Consider the following 15136-nt stretch of genomic DNA (forward strand, 5'->3'; position numbering starts at 1 on the left):
ACAGTGCTGCGGGAGCGGGAGGCGTCTGGTATTTCCAGAGCAGCTGGAAAAGGCCAGGGCTCAGCAGCAGCCTCTGCAGCAGGAGAAGAGCAGGGCTGCCACTGAGCCTGACCCAGGCAAGACCAGAGCTACAGTTTCTGCTGACACCCAGGTGCACAGGGGCTGGGAAAGATGTGGGAACGATGGGAAGGATGTGGGAGGAAGAGGAGAGATGTAGGAAAGATGGGGTGCCCTCATTCTTCCATTCCACCATGAGACCCTGTGTGAAGGAGTCCTTGTCACAGATGAGGTGGGGCATGGTTGAGGACACGATTAGCCGCATCAGCCCAGGAGAGCTGTGGGGACTCTCTCTCTTGAATTGCACACGATCCCTGCAGAGGACCCTTGAGGAGCCATTTCCTCCGTGTCCAGCAGGGCCATGGGTGCAGAGGTCTGTCCTTCACCAGCCCAGGGGACAGTGAAGCTGAGGGCAGGGAGCATCCCAGCTGGGCAGGAACCCTGTGCAGAGTGTCGACCTCCAGGAAGGACCATGGCACCTCCTGAGACTCCATCCCGGGATGTGATGAGAGCGGGCAGCAGTCTCTTCTGCCAGGGCTGATGGAGCAGACAGCCCCGAGGGGACTCACTGCTGAGCAGCCAGGTACAAACTGGCAGCCCAAACCCTGGGCTGTGTTGATTGCCTTGGTTCCCTTGGCCTGAGTGGGTTTGGTATGTGAGCTCACCGTGCACCCATGGTGTGAGTCAGGTGTGTCCTCGGGCAGGCTGTGTCCCTGCCAGCCTCCCTGTGCCCACCCCACCGGGCTTCACCCTGATCTGCCCTCACGCCTGTCTGTGGGGAAACCGAGTCACAGAGCAGAGCCTTTGGAAGGGCAGGGACCCTTTCACAGGGACGGATCCTGTCTCACTGCTCTGTGCCTCGTTCCGGCTCAGGCTGCAGCTCTCCCCGCAGTCCCTCCTGACCCTCCTGTCCGCACCGCGGGTCCGGGGCCTGCCAGCAGCTCCGGCCAAGCAGACCGAGGACCTTGGCGAGGGCCGGCGCAGGACTGTGCCAGGGCACGGTGACCCGCTGCTGTCCCGGGGCTGTGCCGGGCTGGCGGGGACCCCAAGGAGGCCCCGCCGCACCCAAGTGTCCCCAGGGTGGTGCGGGGGCGAGGCGCAGGGCCGGTCGGCAGATGGCGGCCGTGCTCAGGCTGCGGCCGCTCCGTGTCCCCGCTGGAGCTGCGAGCCCCTTCCCGCCAGCGACCCCCGCTGGCGACCGAGCGCTCGCAGCCACCGCCACGTCCAGCCCAGCGCCGCTCAGACCGCCCTGCACCCCCAGCTCGGCCGGCTCTGCTCCCCGCTCGAACACCCTCCCGTCCTCAGAGCTGCCTGTCCTTGGGCTCCCACGGACCCCGGCAGCCCAGGTGAGGTCATACCCTGAGGGAGGTGACCTGGATGGACAATGAGCCCAAGACCAGACAAACGTCAGTCTCTCAACTTGGGTATTTTGCATCAGAGACGCCTGGACCCAACTTTGCTCCCCTTGAAGTGAATGTGAAGGCAGGGAACAAGGATGGATTCAGAGTCAGCATTTTCAGGGCTCCCCACAGTTAATTTTGTCACTGTCCCTCAGAATAAAGCAGCATCTGGTCTTCGATCTGAAGCCGCCATGAGCGGTCTCCACACAGTCTGCTGCATCCTCGCTTCCCTCTGGCTCTGCTGAACATCAGCAGTTCATCCGTAGTGGCTCCTGCCTCCTCCTGCCCCTCTGTGCTGCTCCTGAGCCACAGCGTCCAAAACTCTGACAGCCTGTTACAGACGCTGGGTGCCTTGTCCCGGAAAGCAGAGCAGCTGGTGAGGACACTGCACAGTATCATCTCCTGTCAGGTGGTCCACACAGACCCTGTCCTTCCAGGACCGGCCTCTTGCCCAGAAAACTTTTCCTGTGTTTGCCTTACTCTGCCGTCTATCTGGCTGGAGCCACAGTGGGCCTTCCTCCCTCAGTACCTGATCCCAGACCTTTTAACTCACCTCTCCAGGCCTCAGGGTATCATCCAGCCTAGTGTGCCAACAAGACACTTTCTGGCTGATCCCAAAGTCCCTGGGACACCTGTGAACAAAGCAGATGGCACAGTCCCAGCAGCCTGTAGGCTGCGTGCCAAGTGTCCTCAGCCATGCTGGCTGAGCATCCCCCACATCTAAATAACATCATGGGGCTGGGATCTCTGCACTCCCTCAGAGGAGTGGATGCTTAGAGAGGAAATCCACACAGCTCCATCAAAGAGGTGCCCTCACCAGCACTGGGAGGACAGGGACCTGGGGCAGGCTACTAACACCAGGGCTATTTGGAGCCACAAGGATGGATAGATCTCTCCATTCTCTGCCATATCTTCTTCTGTCCTGCTTGTCTCCTCATCTGCTGCTCCATTGGCAGTCTGAGCCGGTCTGCAAGAACCCTGCTGGGCTCTGTTCCCCAGGTGGGGTTTCCATGTGGGTGCTGCTGGTTGGACCCCAAGGACTGTCCTGCGGTGGCCCTGGGAACCTGTGGAGAGCTCCTGGAGGAGCTCCAGCGTTACCTTTGGGTGGTGCTCTGCTCACTCAGGGACTGTTGGGTGGCCTTGAGGTAACTCTGCCTCCGAGCTGCAGTTTTCGGGGATGGTTTGGGGCTCGTTTCTGAGTCTTCACTATCATCATCCCCCATGGCTTTGATGTAACTCCCGCTCCGCATGCGCCGGCACGGGATCTCACTGTCTTTGTCCCGAGACAGCGTGTTGTTCCACTCCCCCTGAGGCACCTGCAAGAGTAAGGGGAGCATGAGCAGATGTCAGGGACGGCACCTGCAGGACCAGCAGGATCATGAGGACTTGGGGAACTGGTGTCAAGGACAACTGTTGGACCCTCAGCTGGAGTGTGGATGGAATGGGCAATGCAATTCCTTTCTGACCCTCCCTTACCAGTTCATGCCAGGCAGCCTTGCGTGTGATTGCCTGTTTTAGCACATTTACCCGCAGCCATTTGCCCCAGCACCACTGCAGACCACCTTCGCACTGGACCATGCTTACACAGTCGATACAAGCTGCACAATGCCAGACATAACGGGGAGGGAAGAGTCTCACCAGGTTTGCACTGGGCATTGGGACAGGTGTGGCACACACTTGTTCAACACAGAGGCCACATTCATTTGATGTAAAGTGCATATGCTTTTCAGGTCAAGGCAATTAAGAGCTGTTGTAGACCAGACCTATGGATCCGAGCCCAGACCGTCAGTAGGTCCAATACCCTTTAAGGTTTCTGAGTTGAATGTCACTCTTAGTGGCTGAAACTAATTTCTGAAGCCAAGCCAGACCCTCACAAGTCCGTCTAGAGCAGCTTGGGCACACAGACCCTGTGCTGGCCTCTCTGCACAGAGATGCGTAGCATCTTGTGCAAGAAAAACGCTTCTGACTTCACTAACTCTGTGATTAATTTAAAGCACACATGGTGTCACATTCCCTCATTAGAGATAGGCAAGCTGATGTTTCCACTGAAGCAGTGAGCAACTGAAGTAACCAACACCACAGTCTGCCCAGCCTGTGAAGGGTTTGTGTAGGTGATCGGAGGCAGAGCCAAGGTGCTCGGCCAGCAGTAGAGCCAGACATCAGCCCAGGACTGATCAGGACAACAGCCACACATGGTGTGGGACAGGCCAGCTGAAAGATGGGGCAACATGGGTTGCCAGGAGAAAGCCTTGGTTTGGTGGCTGGCTTGGTTTGTAGCTGGCCTGTGAGTCACCCTTGATCTGAGGAGACGTGGTCAAGGAGAAGCAGGGGTAGATGTGAGGAATGCAGCAATGTGCAAACCATGTAGGCACCGGGACAGCCTGAAGCTCCCCAGTCTGCTGTGGGAATCAGGCTGGTTGGGGAGCAGCGAAGGGTCTTGTGCTGAGCGCAGCTCGTGCTGCCAAGAGCATCCATGGTGACTCTGCTGGATGGAGCTGTTGGATTTGCTCAGCTGCCCAGGACATGGTGGGCCTAACCAGTGCTTTGAGGACACACAGAGCTGTGTTGCAGCTACCTGCAATGAGCCAGAGTCATTAAGTGCTGCATGGTTCTGGTTCCCCTCCTTGTTCACAGCAGGCATGTTCTGTGGGAGCCAGAGCCAGCTTGAGGGTGGTATCTGGTGCTGCTGGGGTGCAACACCTTCAGACGAGCTTCAGATCTCCAGCTGGTGACTTCTTGTTCTCCTGAGAGGGACTGGGCTGTGCCAGGTGCAGGCTCAATCCACATGCAACAGCTTAGCTTACTCCCAGGGCTTTATTCTCCCACAGGAGCCAGGGTCCAGCCCATGTCCTGCAGCCCGCTGTTCGCTGTGTGTGTTCAGAAGGCAAGGGGTGACCCCAGCGCTACGTGGAGCAGAACCCAGACAGCCCGTGGGACCACTCTGGTGACGAGACTCCTGCCATGATGTGCGCCCATGAGCCAGGACCCGTATTGCTGGGGGACACGGAACAGAAAGTGAGAGACAGGTGTTGCCAGTTGTGAGATCCAGGTGGGTGACTGATGTGGAGCGGGTCTCACACGTCAGTCATCAACTTGGCCAGGCCTCCCTGGACCCACTGCTGCTGCAGGTTTTCCACTCTGCCTCCTGCAAACTTTGTGCTTGGCGATGGCTTTTGGGCTGGCTGCTTGCAAGGCTGTCTGGCTCAGGAGCTACTGGGTGTTTTCTGTCAGGTTCCTGCACAAGGAAGAGCAGAGAGCCCTTTCTCTGCTGGGTGTGAGTGCCCCCTCTGGGGTGAGGGGCAGACAGGGCCAGTGTCTGCAGCCCCTGGAGAAGGAGGCGAGAGCTTGCCAGCAGCCAGGCAGACCAAACAGGGGCCAGGGGACTACACAGACATCCCCTGTGCAGAGGTAAGTGCTGCATTTTGTGGGGCAACAAGAGGTGCTGGGCTCAGCCCAGCAAGCCCAAGGGCCGAGGAAGCACTCAGACCCCTGGCTCTTGTGGCCGCTCCGCTGCTGCTGGAGGGCAGGGATGCAGGCTGCTCACCTCTGCCTGGGCTTGTGCATCTGTCTCCTGGCCTTGGACACTCCCAGCTACAGGCAAAGCATCACAAATACAGTGGTTTCAGTACGTCTCTGCTGGGGCAGCTTGTCTACAGGAGCGTGAGCCAAGCATCCCTCAGCACTGCCTGCCCTGTACAGACCCTGTCCCTCTCCTAGGGACAGCCTCCACCAGTTTTCTCTCACATTGCAGCAGCCCAGTGGTCCTAACTGAGCTGCCTTATTTCTCCTTTCCCTTCCTCTACTTTGTGCCTTGGCAAGGCAGCAAGAAACAAAGGTGCTCACAAGGTGCTCCACATTCCAGTTTAGCAGGATCAAGAGAAGGAAGATGCTTGGCAGGACACCCTTCAAATCTGGTGCCCCAGCTGGAAGCATGTCCTGCCTCTGGCTGCATACAAAATCCACAGGGACTCCCACGGCTCTTGCTCCTGTGGGACAGAAGGCAGGACAAGTGTGTCAAAAGTGCCACACCTGAAAAGACAAGTCAGTGCCCTCGGGGTCTTCGAAAGCAATGCAGGTATTGAGGTGCTGTTCAGGATCCTCCAGGATGCTTCTCTGCACCTTTAGGCACCTGAGGATGTGAGGAACCTGTCCCACAGTCTCTGAAGCTCTGTGGTGGGGCTGAAGAGCCCAGAGCACCTCCTGTTACCAGGGAACAGTCCTCAACAGTGGCCACTGCAGCACCTCGATGGCAGCAACTTTCCTGGCAGCTGAGAGACCCTTTGTATTACAGAAAGTGGAAATGAGGCCTGCCTTGTGTTGCACCTGGGCTGGCACAGGGAAGCTCAGGAGGCTCCTCAAAGGCTGTGTGAGCTTTTCTGCTTTTGCTGCTCTCCCAGATATAGGCTTGGTTCTGCCCATGGTGGTTTGATTGGTGTGAAAGAGGTGGGAGCAAGAGGACACCCAGGTTGAGAGCCCTTGTGGGTGGCTGCTGGCACGAAGAACTTGGGGATCCACCCTGCCCAGTGGCTGCACAGGAGGGGAGGAGTGGACGGCAGAGATGCTCTGCCAGGCTTCAGGATGCAGATCCTCCTCTTTGCCCAGGCTCAGTTCGTGTGGTGCCCTGTGGTGCAGACATGTGGGATGCAGGCATGCGCCCATCCCTGGGAGCTGGACTCCACTGGCACCAATCTGCCACAATACTGCACGTTGCAAAGAAGCAGTGCCTTCTGTCTCTTCTGCTCCGAGTCATGAGCTGAGCGTGGAAGGAAAAGGAAAGAAGGGGCCACACAGAGGTTTCCTCCTACCTTAATTCTACCTGGGGCATTCCCCAGTCACCTGGAGCATTAACAGAAGGAACAGGGGGGGAAGGAGGAAACTCCAATCCTGGGTACTGAGCAGGGGTGAAAGAGCTGCACTGCTCCCATTGCTTCGGTGAGGTCTGGAGGAAGACAGACTTGCAGAGCAAACAGGATTCCCATTCGCACCTGTGCCAGCTCTGACATGCAGCCCAGCCCCGGCACACACAGACATGCACACACACAAAGGCACCCGCGGTGCGCAGGGGTGCACGCGCCATGCAGCCAGGCTCCAACGCACACACTGAGCCCGATGCGCGTTCACCGCCGCTCCCTCCAGCGCCGCATCCCTCGTGGTGTCCTGAGGGCTGTGTGTGGTCTCAGGCACGTCCTCAAGAAAGAACGCTGGAGCTCAGGCTGCCTACGGGCCACATCTGTCCTTTTGGCAGGGCACCCTTTGGGAAGGACCTGGGCTGGGTGTCCTGCCCCATGGGAGCTCTGTAGGGCAGGTGTGAGGGCAGCAAGCATCTGCAGAGTGGTTGTCACTGAACGGGCCACCCACTCTGGATTATGAATTTATTTGGGGGACTACTGGGCTTAAGGAAACTTCAGTGTGATCTGACTGTGAGTGGGGTTGGGGAGGCTAAACTGGATGACGCACCAGGCTAATGGTGCTTGTGATACGACACTATCCTGTAAGAGCCCCGACACTGCCCATCTTTTCAGCGTGGTCTTGGTATCCATGGACATGGGTCTGAGTCTGTGTCTGGGGCAGAAATGGTGCTCAGCTTTGCCTCCTGTTCAGCCTCTGTCTGGGGCATCTCTCACTCCAAGGGGCTTCTTGGCCATTGGGGTCCTGACCCCTCAGCCTCTCCCCTTGTACCAGCAGCTGTACCAGGGCCCCATGAGGAAGGGAGAACAGGGGACAGGGAGCACGGCCTCCCTCCCTGGGGATGGGGCCTTAAGGACAGGGCCTTGGGGACTGCTCCTGAGAAATGCTCTGCCCTGACAGGACTGGGCTGAACCTGGAGCTGGGTGATTGCCTACTCTCTGCTCCAATGTTTGGGTCTGGGGATGGGATTGGAAATATCATATGGCCCCCCAATAGTCCCTAATGAATCCCAAGACTACCCAGAGCCTGCAAATGGGTCAGGGGACTTGAGGAGCCTTAGGGGCTTCCTCCATCCTGGAAGGCTGGGGGTCCTGTTTGTCCCCGTCCCACTCCTACCTTCCCTCATGTCAAGGGGCACTTCACCACCTCTGGGACCCACAGGGCACTTCTGCCTTGCAGCAGCCCCATCCACTGTGGGTCAGGGCCCACGTGCTCCCCCAGGCAGAGGTACATGGTCCCTCACCATGGCACAAGCAGGAGGAGTGGGTGGCAGGGAACGTGTGGCCTTGCAGAAGGATGGTTTCCATGCAGCGGGCTCCAGAGGTAACTTCTCCATTGCCAGCATAGTCCCCTTCCTGTGCCAAGGAGGTGTCTGGATACAATCGCCCCATCCTACTCTGAGGGCCCTGAGGGGCTGAGCCTGAGGGGCTCACACCTGGGGCAAGGTCAGCCTGAGCATCTGTGACCCGTCAGCTTGTGAGGACTCCAAACATCATGTTTTCTGGACAGGGTGCTTGGGGTCTTGGTTTTGCTGGTGAGATGCTGCCGGCTGCAGGGGTTGCCCTGGTGCTCAGGATGCCTGTCACACTCTGGTGTCCCCAGGGCCCCTCCAGCCATGCAGACAGCGGCTGCCGCTGCTCCCTACCCATGCTGCTCCTGCTCCAGGTCTGGAGGCACTGGCTGCTGACCCCGTCTGGTGTTCCCAGGAGGGTCAGGGCAGGGAAGGAGCTGAGCAAAAGCTTCCCCTCAAAACAAGGTCCCTACCTGGCCGCTGCCTGCGTCGGTCGGCCCAGGGCTGAGGGGCTGGTCCCACCGCCGCGGGGGCTCGCTCGGCTGCAGCAGGGCGGCACCCGTGTCCTCCCAGCCGAGCGGTGGGGCTGCCCAGCTGCTGGCTGGGCTCACGCCACCCAGCTGTGCCCACAGCCCTCCGTCAGGCTGTCGAGAAACGGAGGCTCATTACATGGGTGGGGAATGACGAGCAGGGCAGACTCGTACCCCCGGCCACGGCCAAACCCAGGAGGCGAGGGGCTGGGGGGCTGCATTCGGCACCTGGGCTGCCTCTGTTGGGCTCTGCTGCTGCACCCGGAGGGGGAACGGAGGTGGATATTTTGACTGCAGCTCTTTAACTTCCTAATGCTTCAGTTAAAGGAGGGGGGCAAAGAAAAAGAAACCAGGCCAAGAACAATTTTTTCTGATGATGTTCCTGATGCAATAAGTCCCTCTGAAATTTGATTTGCAGTTGTGGCCAGCAAGGTATTAGAAGCAGAGTGTACCTCAATAATTCATTGCTCTTTAAAGCCTCTAAGTCTGCTGGCCACAGCCAGGGGAGCCCATGACACCTTTACATTAAAAAGAATGCTGGAGATTTACATACACAGATTAGTCCCCTTCTCCCCCCATCCAGGCCTGGCTTATTTGTCTTCATTCCTCTCTCTAGGGCACAACCAGTTTTGTGTTCTTCAAGCACCACTTTTTGAAACCGCCACAGTGACCAGTGACGGAGGGGTTCAAACCAGCACTAGCCATGCAGGCTTCCGGCATGCAAGTGGGGTGGCTGGCGCTGCCCCTCCGGCCCCACAGACCTGCCCCACGGGCAGGTGAGCAGCAAAGGCAGCCATGCCCCGCAGGGCTGCGGGTCCTACCAGTGCTCCAGGGAAGCTCTGCAGAGCTGGGCTTACTGGGCACGCCGGCACATCCTTGTGATGCGTGGATATAAGGGGTTAAGCATCAGTTATTACTGGTGACCTTCAGCCTGTGGGATGGCAGCGGTGCTCGGCCAGTGGTGACAGGAGCCATGGCCCCTCGGCGTACCTATCTGCCTGGGCACCGAGTGGAAACAGCTACATGTGGGCAACTTTGTGCCTGGCTGCCCAAGGGCCCACCCACCACAGCATCTGCAGGGTCTGGGTGGGCAGTGGGTTTGTGATGGGGTCCTGCAGCAAATGGGGATCCCAGCAGAGGGTGCCGAGACTGGGCGGGGGGGCATATCACCTCCTCTCCACACTGCTATGATCCAGCACATGGGCTGGGAGGTCCTGGAGCAGCGCTGCAGCTGGGGAGCTGGACCCCATCAGCATCGGTGTCCCCACGGGTGTGGTAGTCTGTCCCCAGGGCCTTGGTGAATTCAACTCCCCCAGCCCTCTCCTGGCAATGGGACTTGAGGTGGCAGCTGAACCATCTGGAGCTGTTTGAGAAGCTCTACTGGGCAACAGGGTACCTGCTGAGAGGGTGTCACCTGTCCTGCACTGTCCCTGCATGAAACAAGCCATAAACCCCCCCCTGGTGCACCCACCTGCAGGTACTGATAAGCCAAGTCTTGGTGGCAGGACTTGGATTTAAGCAAGGCTTTGTCGATTGTGGCAGAGGCCTTCTGGCACACTTCCCGGGCATGGCTGAGTGTCAGTGTTGACCAGGAACCCCTTTTAATGTAGTTGGAGTCATTGTTGATGGGGATATTGGTGCAAGGGGTGACCTTGAGGTCATTATTGCTCTTGGAGGATTTCAGCATGTGCTCGCTGATGGTGTTGTAAGCATGCATGAAATATTTCGGCTGGTTGTGGTCCGGCTGCCGACCCAGTGTCATGAGGCCCATTGGATTACGGTAGCTGCAGGTATCGCTGTCTAAGTTGTCATCTGAGCTCCACCACCCTGATATGTTGGATCTGGTCCTGCGCTTGGGCTCGGAGGTCTTCGCTCGGTCTTTGCTCTTGCTCCTCCGGTTTTGCTTGGGGTCATCCGCCCCCTTCTTGCTGTTCACATTGCCTTTGGTGGGGCCCTCCAGAGACTGGGACTTGGCAAATAGCTTCTGGACAGAGTGGACAAGGTGCCGGATGCGCCCAGGGCTCTCGCTCCGGTGCTTCGCATCGCTCCTCTGAAACTGAAGGGTGCTGAAGCCATCTCTGTGGATGGGCAGCTGCTTCTCAAACTGGTCAAGGAGGTTTGCAGGCAGGCGGTTGATTTTAGTGGCTTGGGCATGGCTTGGAAAAGGGTTGTCATCTGGGACCTCGAAGTGAGAGTTGTAATGGATGCGGGGGAATGTGCTGCTGTTGGAGATCTGGTTGTTGAGTGGAAGGAGGCAGTCGCCATGGAGGGTATTCTGCGCCGGGAATCGGGGGTCCATGGTGAAGGAGTCGGTGGGGCTGAGGAGATAAGGGTTCCTGTCCTGGGGGGCATAAAGAGAGTCTTGAGGGGAGTCCAAGTTGTCGGAGAGGTGACGGCTTCTGTTATCTCCTAAGCCCTTCATGGTCCCAGTGTTTCCTAGAGCATTGCTCAGGGATGGTGCAGCAGAGCCCTTGCAGAAGCCCCAACCCTGCTTCCCTGCAGACTTCCCAGCACCTGCAGGAAGAGGAGAGATGCTCAGACCCTGCGAGAACCTCCTTGGCAGCCCACGCCTCACCGGGGCATCCTTGCAAGGACTGTCACAGCTCTAAAAGCAAATGCCACCAAGGTTAAGGGACAAAGGACAGAAGCAGGATGGGAAGGAGATGGCATGGCAGGAGGAGAGAGGCAGGGACGTGAGACCGGGGGTACAGGAGGGGAAGGGATTAATTCTTTCTAGCTGCAGTTTAAGTGCTTCTGTGTCTCAGTGCTCAACCACAGGATGCTTAAATAATGCTGCTGCTATTTGTCTGGTCTCTGCACATGTTTATTTAATAGAGTCTCTTCCACAGACAGTGTAACAAAGGCCAGCAGGGAGGCTTCCAACAAATCACTGCTTCTGTCCTATTTGTTCAGGGGACTGGAGAAAAACCTGCTGTCAAACACTGTACTCAGGCCCTGTCTGAGCCAAGGGAAATCTGGAGCCGAGCATCCCATCTCCTACATGATGCTTTGTGTTTCTCTGGTTACTGTATCTTGGAACAGGGCTGGCAGCCCTGCTCCATGTGTTGTGTGCAACTGTGCTAATGTGATATGATGTCAAATGTCTCCTCTCCAATAAGTACCCTGGTTTATGGCATGTTTTACCCTAGAGGAAATTGTTTCAGTAGCTATGATGAGATCACAGGTGTTTCTGAACTCTCAGAGCCTAACCTGAGGAGCTGTTTGCTGCTCAGTTGATCTGTCCTGCCTTGCTGCATTGCTTCTGGGGAAGCGGTGTCACCCTCCGAGCCTGGCCGTGTCCCTCGCTATGGTCCCCTGTGCCACAGCGAGGGGCTGAGGCTGCTCATTGGGTACAGGCTCCCTGTGGGGCGGTGGGGGGGGCAGCCGGACACCGGGGGTCCCCGTGCAGCAGGGGAGCTCCTCACCAAAGGTTTCTCCAGTGCACTCATCCCTATCCTGCTTGGCTTGGAGGGATCCTCATCTGCATCGGGTTATACAGGGAAAAAAGACAAACTTTTTAAAATTTTCAATGAACACATAGATTACTTATGTTGATCAATCAATGTATTGATTTTCCATGCTTAAAACCTATTTGAAATAATGTAGTGTATAAAGTAACTCTTATTTAATTTTACCTTTTAGTTTACTGCCCTATTTCCTTTTCATTTTAGTTTGAGCGCAGCTTGAAGGCAGCCGCAAACACTAAAGCTTCCTATGGGTGTAAAAATCTGGAGAACTGGTATCCCAGGCTACTTCTGCAAAATCCATGGCCACAAAATATGTACACATAGCTGAATGGCTGCTCCTTGGTAAGACAAAGGGGCTGATCTTGGAGCTCGGATGACAGGGCTCTGTGCAGAAGAACCATTTTCCAACACTAGGCTGATCCAACGTTGCCCAACATGGATCTGAAAGGAGAAATAGTACCTGGACCCCCAGAGCCTCCGGTGGGTTTGTTAGAAAGAAACCCATCATTTGGTTATTCTTAGAGAACAAGTTGGATAATGGTGTGTCCCTGTGAGAAGCAGAGCTGGTAGTCTGGGCTCCTGGGTTCTCCCTGTTCAGCCACCAACCTGAGTCTGGTCTCCCTGAGGATCCTGTCCCCCCACAACCAGTCTGGCCAGCAAAAGCAGCTGGGACTGAACTGGTGTGGGGGAGCAGGGTCAGCAATCACTGGCAGACAAAAGAGATTCACAGACTCATTTTCCATCCTCACGCAGGGAAGAAGGCATTAATAATGAAAAATAGCTCATGATGTTTGGGAGCACAAAAAAAGAAGTGCAATGTATTCCATGGCTCGATGGGTTTTAAAAAGTCTAACTGTCGCTCCCAGTGGATTGGCAAAGCAAAGCCAGTCTTTTTACATCAGTGGCTTGCAGGCAGCAGGTGAGCACAGCCTGGGATCCCCTTCCCACTCCGACATGGACACTCCTGCCCCTCTGCAAATCCTGCTCCCGGGGCCCTGCCAGCCCCATGGTGAACTCAGCCGAGAGCACGTGTGGACGTAGCCGGCTGCCCCAGCACCCACATGAGCCCGCGCGACTCCTCTTGTCCCCAGGGGATCCTGTGACCTCACACAAGGGTTGCTCTGTCCCATCCCATTTCTCCTGAAACCCACCTGGAGAAGATGTCCCACCCCATGCGATGGGGCCTCTCGAGCTGCTGCTGACCTGAGCCCTGCAGCTGTTCCAGCTTTTTTCACCTACAACCCAAACCCAGCCACGTGGCCTGGGCTTTCGTGGTGTGGGAGAGGCAATGTGGCCCTCACACCTCTTCACTACATGGACAGTGCCCAGGCATTTTGGAGATGAGGATTTGGCTGTTATCCTGGCCTGGGCTGACGGAACTTTGATACCAAACCTGCTCTTCCTGCCGAAACACCCAATGCAACATTAGCCTTGACTGGTGTCCAGCTGCTCATGGTCCCTGCGGGTGCATCAGTGCATTAGCCCCTCCAGAGACTCTTGCCCATGGGACAGGGAGCTGGCAGAGCAGCAGTGGGTGCTGGCTGCAGCAGTGCCACAGAAGAGAGACCCACGGATGGGCCAGGCAGCCCTGTTCCCACTTTGTGCGAGCTGGCATCAGTGAAGTGCTAGAAAGCAGTGACAAAAAGTCCCAGGAAATTTTCTCAAAGGGGTTTCCTCTTCTTGAGAGAAGAACAGGGTGGAGAAGGACAGGCTTCAGACCGAGCTATCCATCTGGTCCTTTAAATTCCAGATGGCCATGAATGGGCAAGCTCAACCCCCGCCCAACTTGGAGGGAAAGTTCTGCAGGTAGCAGGGAACCCTGAATACCACCCTGACCTGTCCAGGTTCAGGTAGCCCACCATGGCCTCTTTCTCCTTTCCGTCCATGTCCCAGCTCTGGACTCCCAGCAAGGTCCTTCTCTCGGGCTCAGCTGCCTGAGGCCAGCCCAGCTGTGATGGACGCTGTGCTTCTCCCATCACACCATGCTACAGGAGTCAGATAGTCCCTACGGAGACAACACAGCGCTAATTTGATTGTAATGAGAAGTCTCTGGATATTGATAGTAAATATATCTTTTCCTACAAAGGGCAATCAATATTTGAAGCAGAAATCTTCCAGGCATTCCTGAGAGAGACTTCAGCCGCATTACTGTTTTGCCATAAAGCACATCAGCATCACTGCTTTTGTGTCCACTGGGCTCCAGAATAAAGTAAAACTGCCTTAGGACTCAAAATAAATGGGAAAATGAAATGAAATTAAATAAATGAAAATAAATGAAATGCAATGAAAGCCTGGCTTGCAAGGGAGGAGTGGGGCCGGGGACCAGGCTGGCTCAGGACAGCTCAAGAAGCAGAGGGGCAGGCAGGAGTGACTGAGGGGCTGTGGGGATGAGTGAGAAGGGAGGAAAAGTGAAGATTTTTTTGGGGGGCAGAGAGGTGGGAGCAGGCGGGATGGGAAGGCAGGGAGCTCCCTCTCGACCAGACTGGTGTGCTCTTCCCAAGGGTGGACACTTGCTTCTACATGGCAGATGGTTCATTGCTCCCCTTTTCCTGCTGTGGGCTGTTGCAGGGCTGCCAACAGGTCCCAATCCTCCTGTCTGTCCTGGGTGTCGTGTCACTCGTGGCCAGCTGCAGTGTGGGGCACCACCCTTGCTGCTGGGCATGTGGCTGGTCAGGGCTGGTGGGACAGCCAGGACTCCCCAGCCCCTGGTCCCCACCCTGCCTTGTCTGCTGCACCCTCTGTGAGCTGCTTTCTCTTTAAGTTGGATTAAACTGTTTTCATTACATTTCAATTACTCTCTGCAATCCTTGGCACTTCCTTGAGAAGTAGGGCTAGGAAAGGAAAAACCCAGCAAGCCTCTTCCCCACCATCTTTTTAATTTGGAAGGATGAAAAAGCTTGAAATTAAATCTCCCAACTCTGTGAGCCTGCAGCTCTCAAACTGTACAAGGGCTGTCTCCCAGGACAGCTGCCTGGTGCCCCTGCTGTGTCCCCCCACTTCAGGTCAAGTACCACAGCAAGGAGGCATACAGTCCCTGACCACAGAGAGGGCACCCAGAGTGGTGACAGGAGAAGACCCTGGTTAGCAGATGGTCACAGCAGCGGCTGCCAGGGCAGGGAGAGGATGCGTCCAGGGGAAGGGGCTGGTTTTGCTGCATGGCCCCATTACCTTCCTTCCCCTCAGCTTGTGTTTTTTCAGGATTGCCCTTCCTCTTCCCAGTGGCTTTGCTGACACTTGGAGGTCTCTGAGATACAGTGGATAACCTGACCTGATTTATGGCAGTTTTGTGTGTCCCAAACCACCCTGAACCCCAGCCGGTGTCAGCCTCCTCTGGGGCACAGTCAGCGATGGCAGCACTGGAGCTGCCTCTTCGCAGGCTCAGACTGGCCGTGCTGAATTCACGCACAGCAACACCTCCTGCAAAACACATCTGCAGCTCCAGACACCAAGCAGTGTATGAAATCTCAAATCATGCAGGAGATG

General features: G+C 56.5%; 1 protein-coding gene across 2 annotated transcripts in view; it reads right to left on the reverse strand.

The window, feature by feature from the left end:
- The window catches only part of DLGAP4 (DLG associated protein 4), a 174969-nt gene that overhangs the window by 58814 nt on the left and 101019 nt on the right, over positions 1 to 15136 (reverse strand). Inside the window, exons 4-5 of one of the 2 annotated variants that reach the window (XM_065850140.2) lie at positions 9658 to 10700; positions 2556 to 2773 (exon numbers count right to left, since the gene is read on the reverse strand). In XM_065850140.2, coding sequence (XP_065706212.1) covers positions 2556 to 2773; positions 9658 to 10608 — 1169 coding nt within the window. In that variant the 5' untranslated portion in view covers positions 10609 to 10700. Of the gene's footprint in view, positions 1 to 2555; positions 2774 to 8129; positions 8188 to 9657; positions 10701 to 15136 lie in introns of those variants that run through there. The other variant, XM_065850142.2, reaches the window with a different exon arrangement.

Source organism: Patagioenas fasciata, chromosome 16 (genome assembly GCF_037038585.1).
Source record: "Patagioenas fasciata isolate bPatFas1 chromosome 16, bPatFas1.hap1, whole genome shotgun sequence".
NCBI lineage: Eukaryota > Metazoa > Chordata > Aves > Columbiformes > Columbidae > Patagioenas > Patagioenas fasciata.